General features: G+C 36.5%; 1 protein-coding gene across 1 annotated transcript; it reads right to left on the reverse strand.

The window, feature by feature from the left end:
• Nucleotides 1–2,008: 2,008 nt before the first annotated feature.
• Nucleotides 2,009–24,262, reverse strand: LOC125673581 (uncharacterized). Its single transcript, XM_048910193.2, has 9 exons — nucleotides 24,125–24,262; nucleotides 23,833–23,990; nucleotides 23,489–23,594; nucleotides 13,092–13,264; nucleotides 10,285–10,591; nucleotides 9,996–10,175; nucleotides 9,582–9,874; nucleotides 4,265–5,031; nucleotides 2,009–3,267 (listed from the first exon to the last, which is right to left on the reverse strand). The coding sequence occupies exons 1-9, from the start codon at nucleotides 24,137–24,139 to the stop codon at nucleotides 3,062–3,064; spliced, it is 2,205 nt and encodes a 734-aa protein (XP_048766150.2). The 5' UTR covers nucleotides 24,140–24,262; the 3' UTR covers nucleotides 2,009–3,061.
• Nucleotides 24,263–24,614: the final 352 nt, after the last annotated feature.

Consider the following 24,614-nt stretch of genomic DNA (forward strand, 5'->3'; position numbering starts at 1 on the left):
ATGATAAACGGACCGGGATGATTTCACCTTCTCTGTCGTCAACTTCCCATATTTATGTAGCAAAATTCCATTATCACCTGCATATGGTGTTTATATCTCTCAAATGATTCAATACGCAAGATGAGAGTTTCCCAGTTTACTTTCGGAAGGTCAGTGGTCTCTTCCCAGGTACATTGTATCTGGGTTCTCTCTTCCACCAATAAAAAACTGGGCGCCACCATATAACTAAAAATTGTTGAGTGTGGTGGAAAACATCAATGAATGAATGAATGAATCAATCAATCAATACGCAAGAGTTCGTTCTGCGTATAATCAGCAGGCTACTGCCAAACAAGGTGATGTTACAGGGGTCAGCATTTTGCAAATTCTATGGTCGATATAATGATATAGTTTGCCGATATAATCTATAATTGGGTCAAATGTTGTTTCATATCGATTGTTAGGCAGTTCTTGGCACGCTTATCTTGACTACGGATTACTCCGTTTACCTGATGAAGACATAGGACTCACGGCGGGTGTGACCGGTCGGCGGGGATGCTTACCCCTCCTAGACACCTGATCCCACCTCTGAAATGTCCAGGGTACGTGTTGACCCATCTCTTTAATTTGTATTCTTTATAGGAGTTATGAGATTGATCGCTGTTCGTTATCGCCGCCTTTTATTCACTGAGTGAAAGTTAAGATTAGCGAAAGGTCTTTTCAGAATGAATATAAGAAATATTGGTTTCACGAATGAATGTTGACTTTCTTTTTAGAGCAATATGCCAAATTTAAACATCAACGCCCTTGACGTAATGGCGGACGAAAACTTCAACTTAGAGGAGGACGTTTTCAGATTTTACCAAAAAAGGTATTGACCATGTTGCCAACATGTAATGTCTAGAACCGGAATGCAACTTTCACGAGATTTTCCCATCATGGGCAGGGTACCAGGAACAGTATGCACGGGAAGTACAAAAGTGGGCTTGTCCCTACCAGGGTTACAGAGCCATGTTACGACGGAAGTCGGACATGAAGTCGCACTTTAAACTCGCCCACAAAGCGACCGATGTCTCTTTTATCAACACCATCATTACGATGGCCAACAACTAGATGGTTAAGACAGCAAATTACGTTGACTTTGGCTACTGCGCTACAACTGCGCTGAGGTTTCCGCGACGGCGGATATTCCTTCTTTGATAGGAGAAATTCCTTCTTTATTGGCAGCACCTCTTTTTCAATTGGAAACAGACAATTTTTCTTCCACGGCAGATTCTTCTTTGATGACAACTACAACGACCCAGACTAACAACAACATTATGAGCATTTCATTATTAGATTATTTACAGAAACCCCAGACTGAATCGACCCAAGCTTCCAACTATTGTGACATGTTTATTTGTTATGTAATACATTTGTACATGTTTAACACCTGTAACCTATTCGGTAGATAAGTTTCAACGCAAATCCTTCCACATTGGAATGTAGAAAACTTATTGTATGCTTATAAAACAATTGTTTGGAATTGAAACCATGGAAATAGTAGATAATAATGTACATGTATACATAATATTTCATTTGTTAAATGCGTGAAAAAATTGTGCTATTAAACTCATTTGCTGATTGCTCGGATAGCAAGTCACGTAGGTACTTCATTTAGCATGCAAATTTATTCTGGCGTAACAAAATATAGTTTCCAAGACCTGTAATAGGTTACTGGGGCGCATAAAGGCAGCCATGGGTGGTTCTTTAAAGAGTAATACTTTTGCCATTTGTTGGTTCTTGTGTAGAATGGTAAGATGGTTTTTATAATACCGTTTAGGTTCTTAATGGCAGGAATGTAAGTAGTGACGAATGGAACTCTGTTGCTATTCTACTTCTCGTTATATTGCACATGTCTTCTTCGGCCATATAATCAATTACTGATTGCACAGTTAGAGCTTTATACATATAATTGGTATTTTTAGCTCAGGATGAAACGATTCGAAATGTTGGAAAAGTTCACTGATAGAGAAAAAATCAAATCCAATAACTGTAAAACTGGTTTATTAATCAATACTAAACAATGATATCCAGGCCCGGGGTCAATTACATAGCGATATGTAAAACTTATACGGTACCAATGCTTTACATTACCAGTACTTAGAAAATTTGACATTACCATTACCCATTTTGAAATGTTATGCATTACATTGCACATTACTTGAGAGACATTTCATAACATACTGATATTAAAGAAATGGCAGAAAAAGTATTTCTTTATAATAATTTATGAATTCTAAATATACAGTAACATAAGCACACAAAATATTCATCAATGTTAGAAATCGCATCCAAGATAATTGCATTTGATTGTCATCGATGTTTCAAAAGACAATATACATGAAGTTCATCTTTTTGTTCCTAGGTCTAAAAGTCAATCACTAATATCATGAATTAATCTAAACCTCCAAAATATCATCAAATATTTGAAGTAATGGAATATAATGTGCATTACATTATATTTTCTACAAGTAATGCATTACATTACCATTACCTGTAATGCAAAATTGGCCCATTACACTGAAATTGGCTGTCATTACATTACCATTACACATTACCCCAGGCCTGATATTAATTTTAAGTGAGCTGCGTTATGTAAGAATTACAAATCAATAAAATTTGATTTAGAGTCATAACATTATTAACAATGTAACCTTTCAGAAATCATTATAGTTGACTATTCAATAAGGCAAACTTTATACAAAGAAAAGAAAACCACATCCTTCATTACAAAAATGAAATAATGACAGCAAAGCAAATACCACATCACGTTGCGTGTATTACACATTGTCATTCAAATAGCACATCACGTTGCGTGTATTACACATTGTCATTCAAATAGCACATCACGTTGCGTGTATTACACATTGTCATTCAGCAAGATACTAACCAAACCATGTGTCGCGATTTCTGCACGATTATTTGTTGTTTATGCATTATAGACAAGATAGAACAAAATGAGTTGTGAATACTTGCAATAGTGCTCAGTTTTTCATTTTGATCTTTTGTGTTCTATATCTTTCACAATAGTGAGTACTATTCACACTGTCAAATCATGATATTTCTGTTTGGCCTTCATGCACTTCAAACTATCTCCAAGCCGTAAACCAAGGACACTTATCATATCCTCTTTTTCCAACATCAGAAAAGTTTCTACATCATCTATCCCATTCTCTTGACACTTTTCTTTTACAAATGTGATACCAAAATCTTCCAGGAACTCATCAAAATGCGTCTTGTAAAAATCTTTAATCACATAATGAAAAATTATCTAGATAAGTCTTTGAATTTCAAAGTACATGTACATAAACAAGAGGCCCACAGGCCTTGTCAGTCAGATGAGTATTAATAGTATCACTCACCCCAAGGGCTATAAAATCTAGAAATAATATTTCCGGATTAGCCGTTTATAAAATACAATATATATTCTCAAAATGGTGTGAACATGTCACAGAGGTCACGGATTTCATGATTTAGGTAAAGAGCTTTATGTATATCATCACCATATATTTAGGTTTTCTCACGCATGTCTGAGAATAGAGAAGATTTTTCTAAGATTTAGCAGATTTAGAGAGGCATAATGGCCCCACCTTAGTGCCTAAACCCCAAACCCAGGGGCCATGATTTTCACAATTTATGTAGAGATTTTCATGAAAATCATAAAAATGCATTTAGGTTTTCTCGCACATATCTGAGAGTAGAGAAGAAGATTTTTAAAGATTTAATATATCTTTACTATAAAGCCATACTGGCCCCACCCTAGAGACTGAAACCCTGACCATGGGGCTATGAATTTCACAATTTTGGTAAAACACTTTAATCATTTTACAATCATACAATTGGTTTCTCTCCCACATGTGTGGGATTAGAGAAGAAGAGTTTTGAAAATTTGGCATTCATTTGCAGTTTTAGCCTGACTCATGAAGCCCGGGGGAGGTAAGGTAATAAATTTCACTATTACATTCCTCTTATCCTAAAAAAAGCTTCACACCAAAAATGATAACAATTGGCCTTGTAGTTTTCAAGAAGTTAAAAGTGTAAAATTGTTCATGAACGACGCATGACAACCAACGGCAGTAAGTCACCCGAGTCACTTAGGTAACCTAATAAAAGGAAGTTGTCTTTCTATTTTTCCCACGAAAAATAATGATAATCAAAAAGTTGGTGTTATGACGTAGTCTACTTTAAAGTAGACAGAACTTTGTAATATGACATATTTAAGATAAATTAAAAATTTACCTACCTTGATCTTTTTTTTGGTGTTGGGAAGCGTCAACCAGCTGTTCATGTGGTGAAACGGCAACTTGTGCCCGTTTTCTGTCATGCTCATCAGGCGATGAGTTAGGTTCATCTTTAATGGTACTCGACCCGTTTGGTGCATTTTCAGTATCCTTGGATTCAGTATTTGGTTTTACTTCTGGGATATTTTCACGCTCCTGGCTAGGTGCAACGTATGGGCTATTTTTATTGGTACCAGACCCTTTTTGCGGTACGTTCCCAGGTGGTTTGGACTTTCGGAAGGTTTTTGGCAAAGTCCATGGATCAAATGTTACAACATGTAAAGTTCCTTTTTTCCCAGAATCCATGCTGTATATGAGAGATGAATACGGCGTGCCATGCATACTTAATTTCTTTCGCAGGGGTGGGAAAATATGGTTATCATCCGCAATTGGAAAGAATGTAATCAAAAGCGAATGTTTGGGAACCTCCGCTCCAACTATTGAATTGCCTGTCACATCAATTCGCACCCGCTGTCGCTCTGCTATGAAAATATCTTTTGAGTCTGAATCTTTTATTTTCTGTAAAGTAGAATGTTCTTCCAAACGATTCTGCTCAAGTCGTTTCCAGTCTTCCTTTTTGACCAACTCGCACCAAATTTGGACAAACTCTTCTGATATTTTCTTAACAAAAGTGACGAGCTTGCAATGGTATACAAATCCAAGGGATATCAGCACTTCCATGCTGCTTATACTGTCTAAACTCCCGCGTCGAACTTTGGCCCCTATATAGCTATAAAATGTAAAGGGAGATCAGGAAATTTTACTGCACATCATAATGATGAATGTATGAGATATGAGTGACATATTCATAATTGGAAATATTTCACATCTCTCTCTCTCTCTCTCTCTCTCTCTCTCTCTCTCTCTCTCTCTCAATGGGAGGTCCCAATTCCAATTCCCGATTTCGGCACCGCGTCAAACCTTAGACGTTTAACATATATAGGTCGTCATTGTTCCTTCTCATTAGAGGTGAAAGTCAAGGGTCTCTTAGATATGACCTTAAAAATAGAGATTAAATGTAATGGTAGGTGTTGACACCATAACAAACCCTCGATGCCACGACCGTAAGCAACATCGATAGGCAATTCATTATACAAAGCTGATGCTGTATGAGTGACAAATTCTCGAATGGGGCATGAAACATACAACAATCAGACAGACTCGTGCATCTACTCCTCTAAAAGGAACTGAACCATACAAACTGTTCAGCGTTCTGTGCAAGATACGCCCCGAACCGAACAGTGCTGTGCAACACAACTGAAAAACACATCCTCCCAAATCGAACCGTATCGTGCAAACCACGTGCACTTCAGCCAAAAACGAATTGTTCATAGCTTCACCGTGGTGTTAGATTGATTGATTGTTTGCTGTTTTCCACCACAGACAACAATTTTTATACGCCCGTATTATGTTATGGCGCTATCCGTGCGTCTGTCCGGCTGGCTGGTCGTCCGTCCGTCCCGGGTTATGTTTTCCGGACTTTTTTCCGTAACAGATGCATGTACAACTTTGAAATTTGGTCACAATATCGCCCTCAAGAATTGTAAAAGCTGGTTGGTCCATCCTTAACCTACTTTAGGGCTATAAGTAGGTCAAACAGTTTTCCGGACTTTTTTGCATTACAGATACAGTTTACACACAAGTTTCCTTTTAGAGGAATACGTTTTCAGTTTGCATTTCAGCTGGATTGGTCGGTTCGTCCGTGACCTACATGAGGACTAAAAGTAGGTCAAATAGTTTTCCGGGCTGTATTTGATTATGGATACAGATATTGCCCTGATATTTAATCAAAGGCATCCTCTCAGAGGAATACAAGTTCAGTTTGCATTTCAGCTGGATTGGTCCATCTTTGACCTACTTTTTGGGAAAAAATAGGTCAAACGGTTTTCCAGGCTTTTTTTCATGACGGATACAGTTTGCATTTCAGCAGCATTGGTCCATCCTTGACCTACTTTTGGACTAATAATAGGTCAGACAGTTTTCTGAGCTTTTTAAATTACGGATACAAATATTGCCCTGATACTTAGTCAAAGGCTTCCTCTCGGAGGAAAACAAGTGCAGTTAACATTTCAGCTGGATTGGCGCACTATGACCTACAGTACTTTAGTGGTAGAAGTAGGTCAAACAGTTTTCCAGATTTTTTTTTGTATGGTCACAGGTATTGTTCTGAAATTTAGTCACAACCTCCCTTTCAGAGAAATACATAATCAGTTCACATTTCAACTTAATCGGTGCACCATGACCTACTTTATTGCTAAAAGTAGATCAAATGGTTTCCTGGACTTTTTATCATCATAAATAGATATTGCACCAACATTTTGTCACAACCCCAATCTCAGTGAAAATTTAATACATAATCATTTTACATGTCAGATGGATTGGTGCACCATGATCCACTTTAAGGTTTTTCTATTCAGAATGTGTGTAGTATCAATTAAGAGTGCACAATATGCTTCCAGGTTGAATTTCACTGTCTGACGGGCGTATATTGTACCGTTTGCGGTACTCTTGTTCAGTTATCTGATGACGCCCAGTTTTTATTGGTGGAAGAGAGAACCCAGATACAATGTACCTGGGAAAAGACCATCGACCTTCCACAAGTAAACTGGTAAATTTTCCCCACTTACCGGCGCGAGCGGGATTCAAACTAGCGCCGACCAGAGGTGAGAGGCTGTGTGAATTAGAGCGCGATGTTCTTACCATTCGGCCACGGAAACCGTGGTGTTAGAAGGAAATCGGAAGTGAAGCATGTCAAAACGAATGGCTCTCAAGGTATATATTTACAATCTTCTTGAGATTAATAAAAATACAAATGTATACTAGCATATTTGAAAGCAAGAACATTGTCGATGGGGAAAAAAATTACGATCACGACCATTATTAATTTGGTAGAAGCTTCTCTATTCATTATTAAAACGACCATTACAACTTTGGTAGACTCTTCTTTCTTCGTTATAACTACATGTATATACTTAGTTTAGCTTTTTGATATCCCGGATATCCCTTCTTCTATTTCTCATGAATACTAGTACGATGTGCCACCTATATAAATACATTTGTATGATGAGGATTCACATATTCCAGAAAAAATCCTAGTTTACACCCGCCCAACTTCTCTTGAAAATGGCACAGACACTGAACTAGATACTGTTGTATTACAGTAACACTGACAGGCAAGGTGACTTTAAATATACTCTCCGTCGCACTTGTGTAACTAGCAAAGAAGCCATAATAGTTACCATTTAACATACACTATGTCATTTGTATTTCTTCTGCAAATGTCAACATGCATTATGTTGATCGAGTGCCTTGGGGTCACCCCAAATCTATTTCATAAAGGGCTTGACCCCTAAACCATATATATTCCTGCTGCACACATCAAGTTGCATCGGGCACTATGATGAGCAAGCGCCCCGAGTTCATCGCAGTCCACATAATTTTTTGACTATTTAAATATCTTCAAAATGGTTGATATTCCATTGAGAATCCTTAAAGCAAATATACTCTTCTTGCTCAAGACACAATACAATTAGAACCATATTTTTGTTCGTCGTTTTCCCTCCCCATTTGCCCCTCAAGGTGAAAAAGAAAATTTCGAAATATAATTGCAATAACATATATACCCCTGTGTTGCAAAATTGAAAAGGGTTATACATATGTATCATTTGATTGAAAGTAGTGTCAAACCAATTCAAAATATTGAGTAGCAAATATCTATGTCCAGAGTGGATTGACCATTTCACTTAAATATCAATAAGGGTCATCTACTCCTAATGATGTAACAGTGTACCAAGTTTGGTGTCATTCGAGCGAGCAATTCTTAAAATATAGGAGACAATATGCTACTATGACCAGCTTGACCATTGACTATATGAATTTCATAGGGGTTATCTACTCCTTATGATATACCAGTGTACCAAATTTGGTGTCTTTCATGCAAAGGGTTCTCAAGATATTAAGCGGATAGTATTTTCCTATCTCCAGTACCTTTAACGTTGAGACTTCAAAATTAATAGGGGTTATCTACTTCTTAAGATGTACCAGTATACAACGTTCGATGCCTGTTAAGCAGTCCTGTGGGGATTCGGATTAGAATACGTCCTCAGTACTCCTTGCTTATCATAAAAGGCGACTAAATGGGGTGGTCCTTTGGATGACATCGCAAAAACCGAGGCCCCCTGTTACAGCAGGTGTGGCATGATAAATATCCCTCCCTGCTCAAATGCCTTAAGCGCAAAGCAAAGGCCTAAATTTTGCAACCCTTCACCGCCAGTGGTGACGTCTCCACATAAGTGAAAAATTCTCGAGTGGGAAGTTAAACAATATACAATCAATCAGTCAATCTGTTAATCAAAGGGATCTCAAGATATTGAGCAGACAGTATATCCCAATGTCCAGTTTGACATTTGACAATATGACCTCAAAATCAATAGGGGCCATCTATTTCTTAAGATGTACCAGTGTACCAAGATTGATATCTGTCAAGAAAAGGGTTCTCAAGACATTGAACGGTCAATATATCACTATGTCCAATTTGGCCCTTGACCGTGTGACCTCAAAATCAATAGCAGTCATCTACTTACAATGTACTATGTTTTATGTCTGTCAAGGAAATGGTTCTTACAATATTGAGCGGACAGTATCTTCCTATGTCTAGATTGGATTGACCCTTAACCTTTTGACTTGAAAATCAATAGGAGTCCTCTTCTACTCATATCCAACCCACATATGAAATATCAGTAAGATCAAGTGAATTGTTCTCAAGATATTGAGTGAACAACATGTGTTTTACTGACCTCTCCCTTGAAAGGGGGGGGGGGGCCATAAATATAAATTTGAGAAGAGCAAGCTTTTATGCATGCAAGAACATTTTAATGGAATTTTTTTCATAAAATGTATAGGGTACTACGTATTAGATGCATCGTTGTAATGCAAAGTATATTATATTCGAAGAAATGTCCTATAAAAAAGGTTCGACTGATACATACAAACTTGATTAGAAATCAGAACATTAATAAAATGGGAAACCACGTCTACTAATCTACATAGCGTACAAATTGTCCACAAAACGTTTAGTCAATTCGAAAGAAAAACGAATCTATCAGTACTGATACAAACCGTGCAGCATTCCGTTCAATAAACAAACAGAGCAACTGATGTAGCGACACACTTTCTGGGCTTCTCATTTTCTATCGTAGTAGTAAAGTTATCGTATTAGATATAATAAGATAAAGCTAGTAACAATGAGGAGGAAGTGTAATTTAATAAGCAGAAACATACGTGCTAAACTTTTCCACGTTGGTAACGATCGTGTCCCCTTTTCTTTCTATGTTCTGGTTCTTCAGCTGAGTTACTCTGTCACCGTCAATGTGGAAATATACGTATTCCATGTCCGTCCAGTTGTTTTCCGTTTCGTCGTCGTCTTCAATTTTTTCCAATGGAAGCTGAACTTCAACTGCCCGACTGAATGTTTTCCCCTGAACGTGTATTCCTTTTGTTACTGAGAGAAATTTATATTGGTCGGGAAACATAGTTTTCCTCTTTTTCATTTCTTCTATTTTCACTGGGAAAACCTATGATGATGTGTATATTTTCATAGATTACTAGATGCATATATTCAGGAAATATGTAATTCTTACAATATCATAACTGATCGGATTATTCAGTGAAGAAATGCATAAGGATTACTATTACTGTGATTTTAAAGTTTTCTTTTTCTTTCACAGCGCCTTCTGGGACATTGAGCCGAACACGATTGTCCGTTCTGTGGATGTACTGACTACCAGATGGATTCGCAATAAAATCTCTCTCTCTCGGTGTTCCAAGAATGAAAAAGGCCTCCACTTTTTCTGATCGAAACACAACGTAATCACCCTAAAATATCATGAAATTGCTTGATATATTTCACGATATAGAAAAAACCCCCAACAAATACATATCTATATATTAACCATGTATGTTCAAATGAGTCAGTTGTACTCACCTCACAATTAGTCTCAGTAAAAATCCATTTTCTGTCATTGAGAACCCCTGCCCGTAAGACCACATCAGCTACACATTTCACAGCTTTAGTTGCAACATAAATCGTGATTTGTTGTTCTGTATCCAGAGTAGCACAACATCTATGTCCTTTATTGTTTTCAAACCAGAAGATGTTCGACTCCATCGTTTGGAATGTCTCTAATGTCGGTAGTTTGTCTACACGCTCTTGGTATTCCCATGGACAAGTTTTCAAGTTGTCTATCACCGACTCGGTTACACGCCCATCAAATTCTATCCTGATAAGTTTTCTGTCAACAATATTGTAAGTGGATGTAGGATGTATTATTGGATGCATATCATATAACTAATTCTCTCTAAAATAAACCACAAACGCTACAAGATATTCTCTGTGTTATTATCATATGCCACTTCTCCGCTGATGATTTGTTACAGCATACATATATATTGGTATCGTCCTCAATTTATCCTCACTTTCAAGAATGTTCTTATCCATCAGAAGACATTGCTACCAAGTATAAAACAAATAGAAATTAACCGATATCCACAGTATCTATTGTAGTGACACCAAGAGAGAGAGAGAGAGAGAGAGAGAGAGAGAGAGAGAGAGAGAGAGAGAGAGAGAGAGAGAGAGAGAGGGGAGGGAGGGACAAAGGCTTATGGATCTACACAACGCGGAACATAAATCAGATCTAAAAGCTTTATGGGCAGATGATGAAAAAAGAATATTTAATTAATCTGCTAATCGTCGTAAGCAATTTCTTAGTATCTCTCAATGATCACAACATACAATATTTAAATATTATTACAGAGTTAGATCATTCATTCACGCTATATGGTCCATTTAGCCCCGCCACAAGGCAAGATCATTTCACAGTCATGGTTGGAATTTTATGCTCAATATACTTAGTTTAGATCGTCTGGAATGAAGAAAAAGATTTTCAAATATTTAATGCATTTTCCTTGTATGATCCACATTTCCCAATATATAACCTTAGCCCCTTAATATATATAACCTTAACCCCTTAATATTGGGCCGAAGGCATTTGGAAGGTTACTATACTGCACACGAGTCTTACAAACTGCCTGTATCTAGTGGCGGATTTAAGGGGGGCGCAGTCGCCCCCCCCCCTAAAATTTTCAAACTTAAGGTAAATCGTGGTATCTTGTTCAGAAAAATGTACTAATTAAAAACAATGTAAGAAGCAATAATTTCTTCCACTCCCGGAGAAATAAATGACAAAATCTATTGATTTTTTGAATTACTTTATTGGGAGAACTTAATTTTTTCCAAAACCCCTTAAAATTTGCGTCATTTGATTAGTTTCACCTCATAAAAAATTATAGAAAATAGTGCAAAAGACTAAATAAGAGATATATTTCAAGCCCTATAAAATCCAGGAGCTTTCGGGTCTTCGCCCCCTGGGCCCCCACTAGGACTTCACCCCCAGACAACCCGGCCTCATAAAGTGGCGCCCCCGTAACCGCAATTCCTGGATCCGCCCCTGCTTGCTTGTCGTTGGAGGTTACTAAATGGGGCGGTCCTTCGGATGAGACCACAAAATCCGAGGCCCCGTGTCATAGTAGGTGTGGCACGATAAAGATCCCTCCCTGCTCAAAGGCCATAAGCGCCGAGCATAGGCCTAAAGTTTGTAGCCCTTCACGGGCAATGAATATATGATGCGATATACTAATATGTAATAAATTAAAGCATGGTACATGTAGAACGGCAAATAATACATATTGTGTATTACAATCAGTGGCGGATTTAGAGGGGGGCGCCCCCCCCCCCCCCCCCCTAAAATTTTCAAATTTAAGGTAAATCGCGGTATCTTGTTTCGGAAAATGTACTAAACGATAAAAGAAGCAATAATTTCTTCCACTCCCGGAGAAATAAATGACAAAATATTTTGATTTCTTGAATTACTTTATTGGGAGAACTTAATTTTTTCCAAGAAACCCTTAAAATGTGGGTCATTTTTATTAATTTCACCTTATTAAAATGATAGAAAATAGTACAAATGACTAAATAGGAGAAATATTTCAAGCCCTATAAAATCTGTAAAATCCAGGAGCTTCCGGGGCCTTCGTCCCCTGGACCCCCACCAGGACTTCGTCCTGGACTCACTGCCTCATAAAGTGGCGCCCCCCGTAACTGCAATTCCTGGATCCGCCCCTGGTATCACGTAACATCCTTTCATTTTAGAATGTTTTGTAAAATACGGATTTGTTGATCAATGAAAAACTGAAGAAATCAAAAAGTGTTTTTGACATATCTGATAAGAATAGATAATCTCCACAATGTTTTCGTGATCATTACTTAAATTTCTGCATGAAAGGTGAAGATAACGAACAGTGATAACTCTCTTAACTCCTATAAGCAATACAAAATAGAGAGTTGGGCAAACACGGACCCCTGGACACACCAGAGGTGGGATCAAGAGCCTACCTGAAGAAATTTAACCCTTATTGTGTATATAGAAAACCCACAAAACAAGAGGTTTTATTTGCTTCATCTCATGAACTTTGTTTAGTGGGGTACTGCTTTCGTTACATTCATAGTTTGACTGTCAATTTTCTGATCGGCGTTTTAGGGGATGTACAAATCTAAAACATTAATTAGCATGATTAACTGTAAAATTTGTTTTACCCAGTACAGTGTTCGTCGGGGTTTAATACAATTACATAGGTACATTAGATATGATTTTTTCTCAACAAAATAAAAGCGTGTAGACTTGCCGAATACAAACTGAAAACAAATTGTAATTGAAAGTTGACTGTAGTACTCACTTGGAGGAACACTCTACAGCAATATCCATCAGCAGGTGGATCTTCTGATGTACGGGTTTCACTGCACTCCTGAGTGTGCCCAGAAACCCTGACTTGTCCGTATCTGTTTTCCTCATGATGGTATCCACCGTCGTCAGTATTTTCTGGTTTTCCCTTTGGAATGCTTCTGAATTCTACATGTTAATGTTCATAGACAAATTAAAAATAATTTCGTACTGCGATAATTTATTTAAAGGTTTTTAAATATGTATCAGAAGTTAGTCAAAGGCAAACTAGAAATTCTAATTCAAATGCACTGTATGTACCCAGGGCAAAAACTGAATGTGGAATGCCTTCAGTGAATATATAAGAAACTCAACAAGTGTAGTGTGTTTTAAGGTAAATTATTATTATTAAGGGCGATCATCACCATACTTTTTATATGTACTCTACTTCTTTTAATCTGTGTTTATTTTACTAATATCTGGCTGTATGTATGTTATATGCAGGATCATATTGAGAAATCCTAGATAAATAAAGGCCTTATTATCATATTGAAGGATTATCAGTCACAATTTGTAGTTGATCGTATTACACCGTGGTTTTGATTCTACAAATTGACATGGACTTGTGGGTTTCAATTTGTTTTGGTTTTTTTGCGGCTGTGGACATATGGCTACATTATCCACCATTTAATATTTATACCGATAATAAAAATTATTTTCACTTCAAGATGAGATCCACCAATCACAGACAATATAAGATATGTCACAGTGTATATCCACCAATAACAGACAATATAAGATATGTCACAGTGTATATCCACCAATCACAGACAATGTAAGATATGTCACAGTGTATCTGCAACACACACACATGAGAGTGAAAAAATATCGACAGGACGTAAAATAATCATTAAATCAATCCAAAGACAATAACTTTAAAGATAATTAGGGTTTTGATATTTTACATGTGAATTTCTAGTGACAAGACTTTTCAAATGGTACCATAAAGTTTAGTTTGATTTCTCGATTTCTTCACCTTGAACTTTGATCTTTACAAAAACTACATGTATAACCATAACTTTAAAATTATTTGACTTTCCTTCTGAAAAGACCTTTCAAATGGTACATGTACCATGATATTTTACCTTTCAACTTTGACGTACTTAACAGAAGCTAGAACCTTCGTTATAACTTCGGAAAACATTGGAAATAGGACTTTCATTTTTCACATGTTAATGCCTTCCCAATAATACCAACATATTTCATCTTACGACTTTGGATTTGAAATAGACTTATATTTTAAAATTTTATGTGGTACTACACAACAGATCCAACTGAAGTAAATATATTTGGTACGAAAGATTTTAATCCGCTAGGCGCTTTATGTTGTCTTCTGACATCAAATTGTTTCAATTTTTCGCGAAAAGGTGTCGGACTGGTGGACTGTTAGTCCCCGGGGGTCTCTACAGCCCAGTAGCTAAGTAATTCGTTACTAGCTTGAAAATACGGATGTATATTTAATTGCTGTGATACAATTTAGAATTGTTTTTCAAAATTAAGGATTATCTCCCTCATGCAAAGCTCTTATCCTTCGACGAATTTGACTCCACTTTTTGGCACTCTGTTTTCCCCTAAAATAGCTCTAGCAAGTTTATCGTTATTTTGGATTTCAAATATTTCGGTTGAGCATCAATGAAGAGACATTATTTGTCGAAATGTGCATCTGGTGTATCAAAATTGGTACCGTATAAGTTTTACACTGTGTTGTCTTGTAAAACATATAGTGGTGAATTTGATGTTTTGAATAGAATTTTTTCTACTGTTAACATTTGTCGATAAAAGATGCCATATTACAATTCAGGTGTTTCCTTCGAAATAGTTGAGAATGATTAAAATCTTAGCGGGTGATTTGATACTTTGAAAAAGAATTGTTTTTTCCCCAAACGTTAATCAATTGTCGAATAAATGTTATACTACAATTCCTACATTGTGTATGTTTCCTTGGAAACAATTTAACAGCAAATTTGTTGCTTTCGTTGCATGATAAACTTCTATAGAATAAAGTGTTGTGCGTCTCGACAAGTGTGAGGATTGTAAAGGATTATAGAGTGGTTTAACAGAAAAACACTTCCTATACGTACAACTGTTCAACTTGGAACAAAAATTAAGTATCTATATTCTATTCGAACGAAAACATTTATTTCAAAGACCGAAGTTAAATGTCAAAGTAATTTGATAAACTCTTTGAAATATTTCAGAAGACCAACATCTGTATATGTAGAGGTATGAAATGTTTCACACCATCTCATCCTGTATATGCTCCTGAACAAAGCGAAAAACCTGTTAATGAACGTGAACTCCCGAGTTCATCATGACCTAATGCATCAATATGACCCTTTCATTCGTTTAACGTGACATCATTGAGTGGATATAGGGAACAGCATTTCATCTTCTGAAATCTCTGAAAATTTTTCGTGTCTATCAATTCATGTTCCACACCATTTTCTGTAACCTCTGTCTCAACTGTTGGATCAAAGAGATCTTTAACTACAGTTCGTTCTGATCCATGTAATTCTAGAGCCTTCAAAACAAAAGGCTAGTGATGCGACACGTGACCTTTACCTCACAAACTATGGTGGTTCCATTGCCACAGATTTGTGTTGATTCTGGGCAAGAAAATCCCATAAGTGATCAGCACTTCCTATACGTCAAAAAAGTTCCCATTTTCCACGAAGGAAAATATAAAGTTGTAATACTAGTACATGTTGGAAACCCCTTTCCAGACATCAACCCACAATCTTTCAATGCTCTGGTTGTGGATTTTATCCTCCATGGATTTGAATAATTGCCAATTGGCATATCATATTCCTCCACTCCGCTTTTGAACAAATCAAACGCTGTATCTGCTTTCTTGTTTCTAGCTGCTAGATGTAGATATATGTACGCTGTACTGAAGCCATCGATACGATGCTTCATCTGAAAGTAATCCTTAAGTTTAGATCTACATGTATTGCCCATGTGTGGAATGCTAATTGGGTGACCGTCAAGGAACATATTTGTTGGGGCATATTGATCAGTCGTTCGATCAAAGTGTAGAGTTACGCACTGGATGTACATCTAGACGTACTTAGATGGTAAACACTCACTACAAACTCATCATAATTCTTTATTCATGTACCAAATGTCATCTTCCTTATCTAAATCTTATTAGATAATGTAGTTAATACGATTTTCAGGTTTAAGGTCAAGGTTAATCTGCTACAACATAGTAAAATTTATTGAGAACCCCGTGTTTGATAGTTTGTAAAGCTGGTACAATGGTTACATGACCCCTGTTGATTCAAAGACTAAGGTCAAACTGTTGCAAATGGGAAAACTTCCACTCAATGGCCTGAGAACCTTATACTTGATTACTAACAATTTCATGATGACCCGTGTGGATCCGAGTTAGAATTGGTCCTCAGTATCCCTTGCTTGTCGCAAGAGGCGACTTAATAGGGTGGTCATTCGGATGAGACCGCAAAAACCGAGACCCCGTGTCATCGTACATGTTGGTGTGGCACGATTAAGATCCCTCCCTGCTCAAAGGCCATAAGCGCCGAGCAAAGGTCTAAATTTTGCAACCCTTCACTGGCTATGATGACGTCTCCATATGAGTGAAAAATTTTCAACCGACCGACCCTTTTCAATAGCCCTACGTACTGCAGTGGTGGGGATCATATATGTTTCTCGAGAACTTTTTGTTTAAGTTTTAAAACTGATATTATTTGGGTAACAGGTTTAACCTAAACAAGCCATTTTACAGAATGTGTACAAAACATCTATAAAATAAGCAATTACGTACACTTAATTCTCTGCTTTAATACCTTATTAATCGGTGATTGTCAGCAAAGTGGCAAAGAGAATTTGGCCCAGCTACTGAATATGTGCGTGCTGCGCAAAATGGCCCAAGCAGGATCTACGTGTAGATGCCTCAGGTCTCTTCGAACCTGCTTTCATCCTTACTTGGCCACAATAGCAGGTTTTCACCGGTATCATTCATCATCACTATTAATTTTTCCTGACTTCTGCGATATACATAGTTATACTACATGTACCAAGAAAATGCGAATTAATCTTCTCAGTTTTAACTTTCACATTTTCTTCAAGATAAAAGTAATAGGGTCATTCTTATGATTTCTACCCCAGTCTTTGATTGACAGTGTTTTAGATACGTAAAGGCAATTAGGCAGTGGAGGAAAAATAAATCCCAGCAACAACACGAAGTACAGTTACTGTACGGAATTATCATTATCGGTCGCGTTAGTTCAGTGATAAAGCGTTTGCTTCATATCCAGGAGGTCGTGAGTTCGAGTCCTGTTTGTGCAATGACCGCGTCAAACCTAAGACGTTAACATAAGTTAGTGATTGCTCCTTCGCCAAACGCTTGGTATTTTGACCCAATGATAGGTTGTATTGGCAAACTAGATCGCTATAGAATTTGCGAAATGCTGACTTTTAAAGAGACTGTTGGAACCCCTGCACCATCAACTTGTTTGTCAGTAGCCTGCTTCGATTTAAAAACTAACTATAAGCAGAACAAGCTCTTGTGTATCGAATCCATTGAAATTATATAAACACCATATGCAGATGATAATGGAATATTGCTACATAAATATGGGAAGTTGACGATGGAAAAGCTGAAATCATCTCGTTTGTCATAAAGTTGAGTTGTTAGTTTGCCGTTAATATTTATTTTCAATAAAATATCAATAAGTATGAAGCAGAAGTGGACGAATCTTTGGTGTCTTTTATTTCGAGTTCACTGGGATATATCGAATCGACATATGAATGAAAGTTATTATTGTTAAAGTAATTCCACTGTCCTGTGATGCCATCAGATTTTGCAAAATCAATGATTTATTTATCTGATAAGAACATAAATTTTGTTGGATTCTCTTCCAATAGGTATTGTAAAAAACATCTTGTTAAAAATAAACTACATGTATTTGAAAAGTCTACGTTATTGATGAATCCAAGGGCAATAACTTCGATTTTATTGATTTCTTTATCAAGTCTATTATGCAATAGATTTCTTTTTTACAGACATTTTGTATATTTTTGTGAAGATACAATTTCATGAAATTGTTATGAATGCTATTATATTGTCATAACCGGTTTGTTCGAAATTTTGATAACGCTGTTTAAGAAAAATTGCAATTTTCTGACTGATATGTGATTCTGTTTATATATGTCTCGCATTTTAAAAAGTGTGACGACCTATGTGTTTTATTTGATACTTTGTTAGTTTTAATTCTAATGAATGGAAATAAATACACTTCTTAAACTTGTATCAGATAAAATTGCGAGTATGGAGTCACCTTAATAGATTCTACGTCGTCGATATTTCTAAATGTCGAATTGAAGGCCACATCAAGAGATTTTTTCTTCTCACGTAGAAGTGTTTGTATAAATTCTGCTTCATAGGAATATAAATTCAGGTCAGCTAACAAAGGACCACAATTCGTGCCCATGGGAATTCCAACAGACTGTTGGCAGACCTGTTCACTGGCGAACACGAAGATATTGTCAATGAGGAACTCCAGCACATTTTTTTAAATTTCAACTTCAAAGTACTTGTGCGTTGAATCAAGGGGCGTTAAACAAAGTATTTTTTGGATGACTGATCATTACATTGGAATATTTGCGCTTTCAATTTTTTTTTTGTTGAAAAGCAACTGTCTATGATGTCAGAAAGTCTAGTCTTTATTGTGTATCCAAGAAAACCTTATTTTAACTTCATGCGGTGTATTGCATGAAGCGTCATATGAATGTGAAAACAAAATCATGTTTTATTATTTCAACTCAATGTTTTAAATTTTTTGAATGATAAGGAATGGATATATATTTTTTCGTTGGATGGAGGTATACCACGAAAAAATGACGGAAAATTTGCACCATGCGTAGCGCATCTCCATCCAGAAAAAAAAATCATTCTTTTAATCACTTCAAGTCGGAAAGTTTAAGCTGGGGGATAAGTAGGCTTGTAAATTTGTTTCTTTTACTGCCCCCCCCCCCCATTAGAAATTTCTGGATCCGCCATTTTATATGCATATTATATCGGGTAACTTTAAATTAGAGGTTCATTCGTATGATATCCATTCTATTTTAAAAGTTGGACCACCGCGGTGGTCTAGAGGGTAAAACGTTCGTCCCTCATGCGGAAGGGACCTAAGACGTTAAAACAGGTAGTGGCAGTCCCATCGCCAAACACACGGCATCAGGTGAATGTCACGGGTCCTCGGAGATTACCTTGAAAACGGATGCCCCGTTTCACAATAGGTGTGGCATGCTAAATAACCCTCACTGCTCAGTGGCCCTAAGCGCCGAGCAAAGGCCTAAATTTGAAGCCATTCACCGGTCTTGGTGACGCTTCCATTCGAGTGAAAAATTCTCGAGAGAGATGATAAACAAGATACAATTAATCAATCTATTTTAAAAGTTACATACCTGAATATAATACCATCCAGAGTATTGTCTGTAGCGGCTAAACGAACACATCCGATAATGCTGTGATTGGTTCGTCTAAGAAATTCTTCGGCATTTTTCTGTTTCTCAGTGATGTCAAGTATACACCATGATATTTAGAATTTAATTAATATCACTTCCGCTATTTCTTACATTGTCTGTGATTGGTCGGTTTTTAACTTAAGGGAAAGTTGTTTTTACTACTGGTATAGATATTTAAGTGCTATTTTCTTATTTCTAAATTCATTACTGTCACATTAACCGGCTTTGGCCAGTCTTTTATCTTTACTGGTAGTAATTTACTGATAGCATAGATAAATAATAATTGTGAATAGGATAGTCACTTATGAATTCTTATTGTGATAAAAATTTCATTTATTTTGCTTATAGTATCATTATAATTACCGGTACATGTATATTATATTACTATTGGTTTAAATGATTAATTAGCCTTTTAAAAAAATACTGGCAGTAAAATCATTTTTACCGGTAGTTAAATTAATTTTACCGGCACTATAGATAAATAATAGGGACCCCCTAACCAAAAACGTGGAGGCGATATCAATACTGGCTGATAAGGAAGTAGTTTTTATATCAACAACACAGATACATGACGTATGGACTCACACTCCCTTTGATCCACCCATTATACCAGGAGATGTGCAAAACAAAACATGTTATGTTTCCTGTAAGTTTGTGGATTGTATTTCTGTTGTACATGTATTTATGTTTCAATTCCCAATGCTATTCACCACACTTTGACATTACTTTTAATGAAGTGTGAAATAGCATTGGGAATTGAAACATAAATACATGTACAACAGATACAAGGGGGGGGGGGGGTTGTCAAAGGGAGTGTTAGTCCAAACATCAGCCACATTTGCTTATCAACCCTCTAACACAATGATGTGCAAGTATTTTTATGTTACATGTACATGTATTATGCTTAGGAATGATACGTTCATTATAACTTCTCTTTTACCTTGGAATTCTTTCTTAACTATGACATCTCTCGACGAGAATCTGGACAGCATCTGAAGCTTTTTTTTTTTTTTTTTTTTTTTACACATGCGCATTGAGTGATTCGATAAATGAAGGTCTTTGGGAAGATTTGTAACTTTTCAGTACGAATGTCATATTCAGTAATTAGAGCGCGGTTTTCATACAGAAAATACTGTACATTTACAGAACGTTCGGAGGGCCCCATTGTATACACCAACAAAAGTACAGCTGGTGGATTTAGCATATTAAAAAAAAAGATTGAACCTTCAAGCTCTCAAGAGAAAGACTTAATTGTAATTAGATAGAAAATTAACAAGTTGGGGGAAGGAAGGGGTTGTTTCTGTTTCCGATGGGAAAAATTATGTTCAACAAATGCAAGGTGAAGATAGCGAACAGTGATCAATCTCATAACTCCTACAAGCAATACAAAGTAGATAGTTGGGCAAACACGGACCCCTGGACACACCAGAGGTGGGATCAGGTGCCTAGGAGGAGTAAGCATCCCCTGTTGACCGGTCACACCCGCCGTGAGCCCCATATCCTGATCAGGTAAACGGAGTTATCCTCAGTCAAAATCAGTGTGCCAAGAACGGCTTAACAATCGGTATGAAACACGTCAGACAGCATTTGACCCAATGCGAGGTTGTATTGACGAACTAGATCGTTATAACGACCATATAATTTGCGAAATGCTGACTTCAATCGAGACTGTTGAAATCCCTGTACCATCAACTTGTTTGTCAGTAGCTTAACTCGATTTAAAAACTGACTATACCCAGAACAAGCTCTTGCATATCGAATCAGTTGAGATATATAAACACCATATGCAGGTGATAATGGAATATTGCTACATAAATGTGGGAAGTTGACGATGGAGAAGCTGAAATCATCCCGTTTGTCATACAGTTGAGTTGTTAGTTTGCCGTTAATGTCTACTTTCAATAAAATATCTAAGTATGAAGCAGAAGTGGACGACTCTGTGGTGTCCTTTATTTCGAGCTCACAGGGATATATCAAATCGATATATGAATGAAAGCTATCATTGTTAATAGACAAAACGTCATCGATATATCTAAAAGTCGAATTGAAGGTCACAGCGAGAGATTTTTTCTTCTCACGTAGAAGTTTTTGAATAAATTTTGCTTCATATGAATATAAAAACAGGTCAGCTAACAAAGGAGCACAATTCGTGCCCATGGGAATTCCAACAGACTGTTGGAAGACCTGATCACCAAAGACCACGAAGATATTGTCAATGAGGAACTCTAGCATATTTTTTATTTCAACTTCAGAGTACTTGTGCGTGGAATCAGAGTGGTGTTTAACAAAGTAAGTTTTTGAATGACTGATCACTAGATATGAATATTTCCGTTTTCCGTGTTTGTTGAAGAAGCAATTGTCTATGATGTCAAAAAGTCTAGTCTTTAAATTATCGTGAGGAATGGTCGTGTATAGTGTTGAAAAGTAATAGGTTTTAATGCTATTGATTTGGGAAAAATTCTGTGATTTCAAGTTTACTAAAAGTTCTTTAGAATTTTTTAGAATCCACATTTGATTAACACCACTTCTGGCATATGTAGTCGCACAGTAAGTTTGAAGTTTCTCCTTCACAGCTGTTAACATTTTCGTGAGGAGCAAAGATAGGGCCTTGGTAGAGCACTTACTGGATCCAGCAATGTATCTTTGTTTGTAAGGGTTTTTATGTAGTTTAGGAATCCAGTATAGGTACGGTAACTCATATTCATTCGACCCATTGACTGGAATATTAAATGTGTCTAAAACTGAAGCATGCAGCGAATTATTATCTGTGACATGTATTTGTATGGCAGGGTTCTCATAGGTATAGGGATTATCAACTTCTAGCCGGGTTTCATGAAGTGTCGACTTGTTTTAGTAGGACTAGATGAAACCCCGTGCAAGCGCGGGAAATCATAAATAATTTTGCATAGAGGAAGGACTTTTTTATTTATGTTTGAATAGTTGCGCACATGAATTGAATGTGAACTATATCTTTAAATAAGTCAAATGAACAATCTCTGAATGATTGCATGCATTAGTTATGTTATATTTACTGTAGTGATATCATATTCGGTAAAAAACAAAACAAAACAACTTGATTATTACGAAGTCACTTAAATTGGAGCTCCTAATTCAATGTTCCTTATGTAACATAAATGATCTCTCTCCATATTGAAAATTAGATAATGATTTTACAAATGCAATCGTAATTCGTCATTCCGAACAGTTGGCCAAATACAAAATAAACTGTCGTTCATAATTTCAAAATTTGAAACTCAGTATCGCAAATGCTATTGTTTGTCCAGTGCGACAATTTAAGGGCTAAATTATGAATACACGTGGTTTCTTTTTGGCAAACGCATTAATCGAAAACATAATGCAATATTTGAATGACAAACAGAAAAACTGCTATATTGTAAACAATGGCCTGATTTCTTGAACATTACCACGTAGTGTACAACCTAATTTCGGTATAATGTTTTAACTTGAAAGTTATAAGACACAAACTTCCTGAACAGTCCCGGACCATTCGATATCTGACTTATTGGAAAGTTTTCGACTTAGTACTTACTAAAATACACTAGGCTGAAGCTTCTTTGGCCTTATTGGCTGCTGGTTAATGGCTGCTAGCTGCAGCCTAGTGACTATATGTGTCATCACCAAACATATTCAATCAAAATAAAAACTTTTTTTGTGTTTATCCATGTGTTTGTACATATGAATTATTATAAAAAGTCGTAACAGAGACTGGGGCAAGCGTTTCGGAATTTATTGGCAAAATTTGTTAATTTATAAGTAAAGGTTCCCCTCCCTAATAGACAAGCCTTGTTACGTCTTCATTAGATCATGACCAAAAGCTATATTATATAAATATATCTATCTCACTGTCCACTGGGATAAATTTCCCTCCCTGATGCTCTCCTCTGCATGCTCCGTCCACAATGATATAGTGTGTAGACTCTGTGTTACTTGTTCTTCAATTGCTTGTTGTCTGCGTGAAAGATAAAGGATATATATGAATATATTAGGGACCCGGATTAACTTACCCAACAGTATATAAACTAACCTAAAAATCAAGATTAACTAACCTACTATGATACGACTTGAAGTAAGTTACGTTAAAGCATTTAAAAAAATTTGTAAAAATATACCACTAATGAATAAATATCTATTCAAACATTCGTTAAAACAATTCTGTTTCGAGTATCTATATGAAATTTGTCGTTTACAGTTGTTCTCTTTCTTTATCGCGTCCATCCCCTTCCTGGCTTAACGTTTCCAGGGCACTGTTGATTACTTCAAGTGACGTCTGTAAAGGGGAATAGTATTCAGACAGCGCCTTGGCATTGGAACGGTCATGGAGTTGACACTCAAGAAAACGAATATCCTGTGTGAAGAAAGAACAAATGTCTTCATCACATGTTCACTAAGATGCAGAGAATTTGATGCTTGATGCCATTAATTACCTGATACTATATTACACAATAAACACAACCGAACTTCTACATATTGATGTCTTACCTCTTCTAGAGACATGTTTAGGCGTCTGCTTTTCAGGTCCTTCTAAACGGATATTTAAATATACAAATAACGCCACTAGGAAGTTAAAGACACCTTGAATGATTTATATACCAATAGATCTGTACCGATATGGCATTGACACAAATCTGATTCCATTGTGAGACATGCTGTCCTTTTATCTCCAAATTGGATTATGCGTCCATGTATTGATTTTGCATTGGTTTGGGATCATCATTCAGTACACGATTTTATGGATTAATACACAGTAAGTAACTAATACATGTAATACCAATGATACTACAATTACTAGTACTACCACCACCACCACTATTGCCGCTACTACTATCATTACTAGGACAACTACTATTATCGCTATTACTACTACTACTACACTACTATTACAATTTTATTAACTTATCAAAATATAAACAAACGATATCCTCATACTAAAAAATAAAAATTTCAAGTGCAACCCCGATTTCTCAATATG

Source organism: Ostrea edulis, chromosome 3 (genome assembly GCF_947568905.1).
Source record: "Ostrea edulis chromosome 3, xbOstEdul1.1, whole genome shotgun sequence".
Classification (NCBI taxonomy): domain Eukaryota; kingdom Metazoa; phylum Mollusca; class Bivalvia; order Ostreida; family Ostreidae; genus Ostrea; species Ostrea edulis.

Excerpts from the sequence above, each read along its gene's own strand:
- LOC125673581 (XM_048910193.2), bottom strand. Across the intron at positions 5,032-9,581 it reads AACGTGGAAAAGTTTAGCAC|CTATATAGGGGCCAAAGTTC; the intron begins GTATGTTTCTGC and ends TACATTTTATAG. Across the intron at positions 3,268-4,264 it reads ACACCAAAAAAAAGATCAAG|ATTTTTACAAGACGCATTTT; the intron begins GTAGGTAAATTT and ends ATGTGATTAAAG.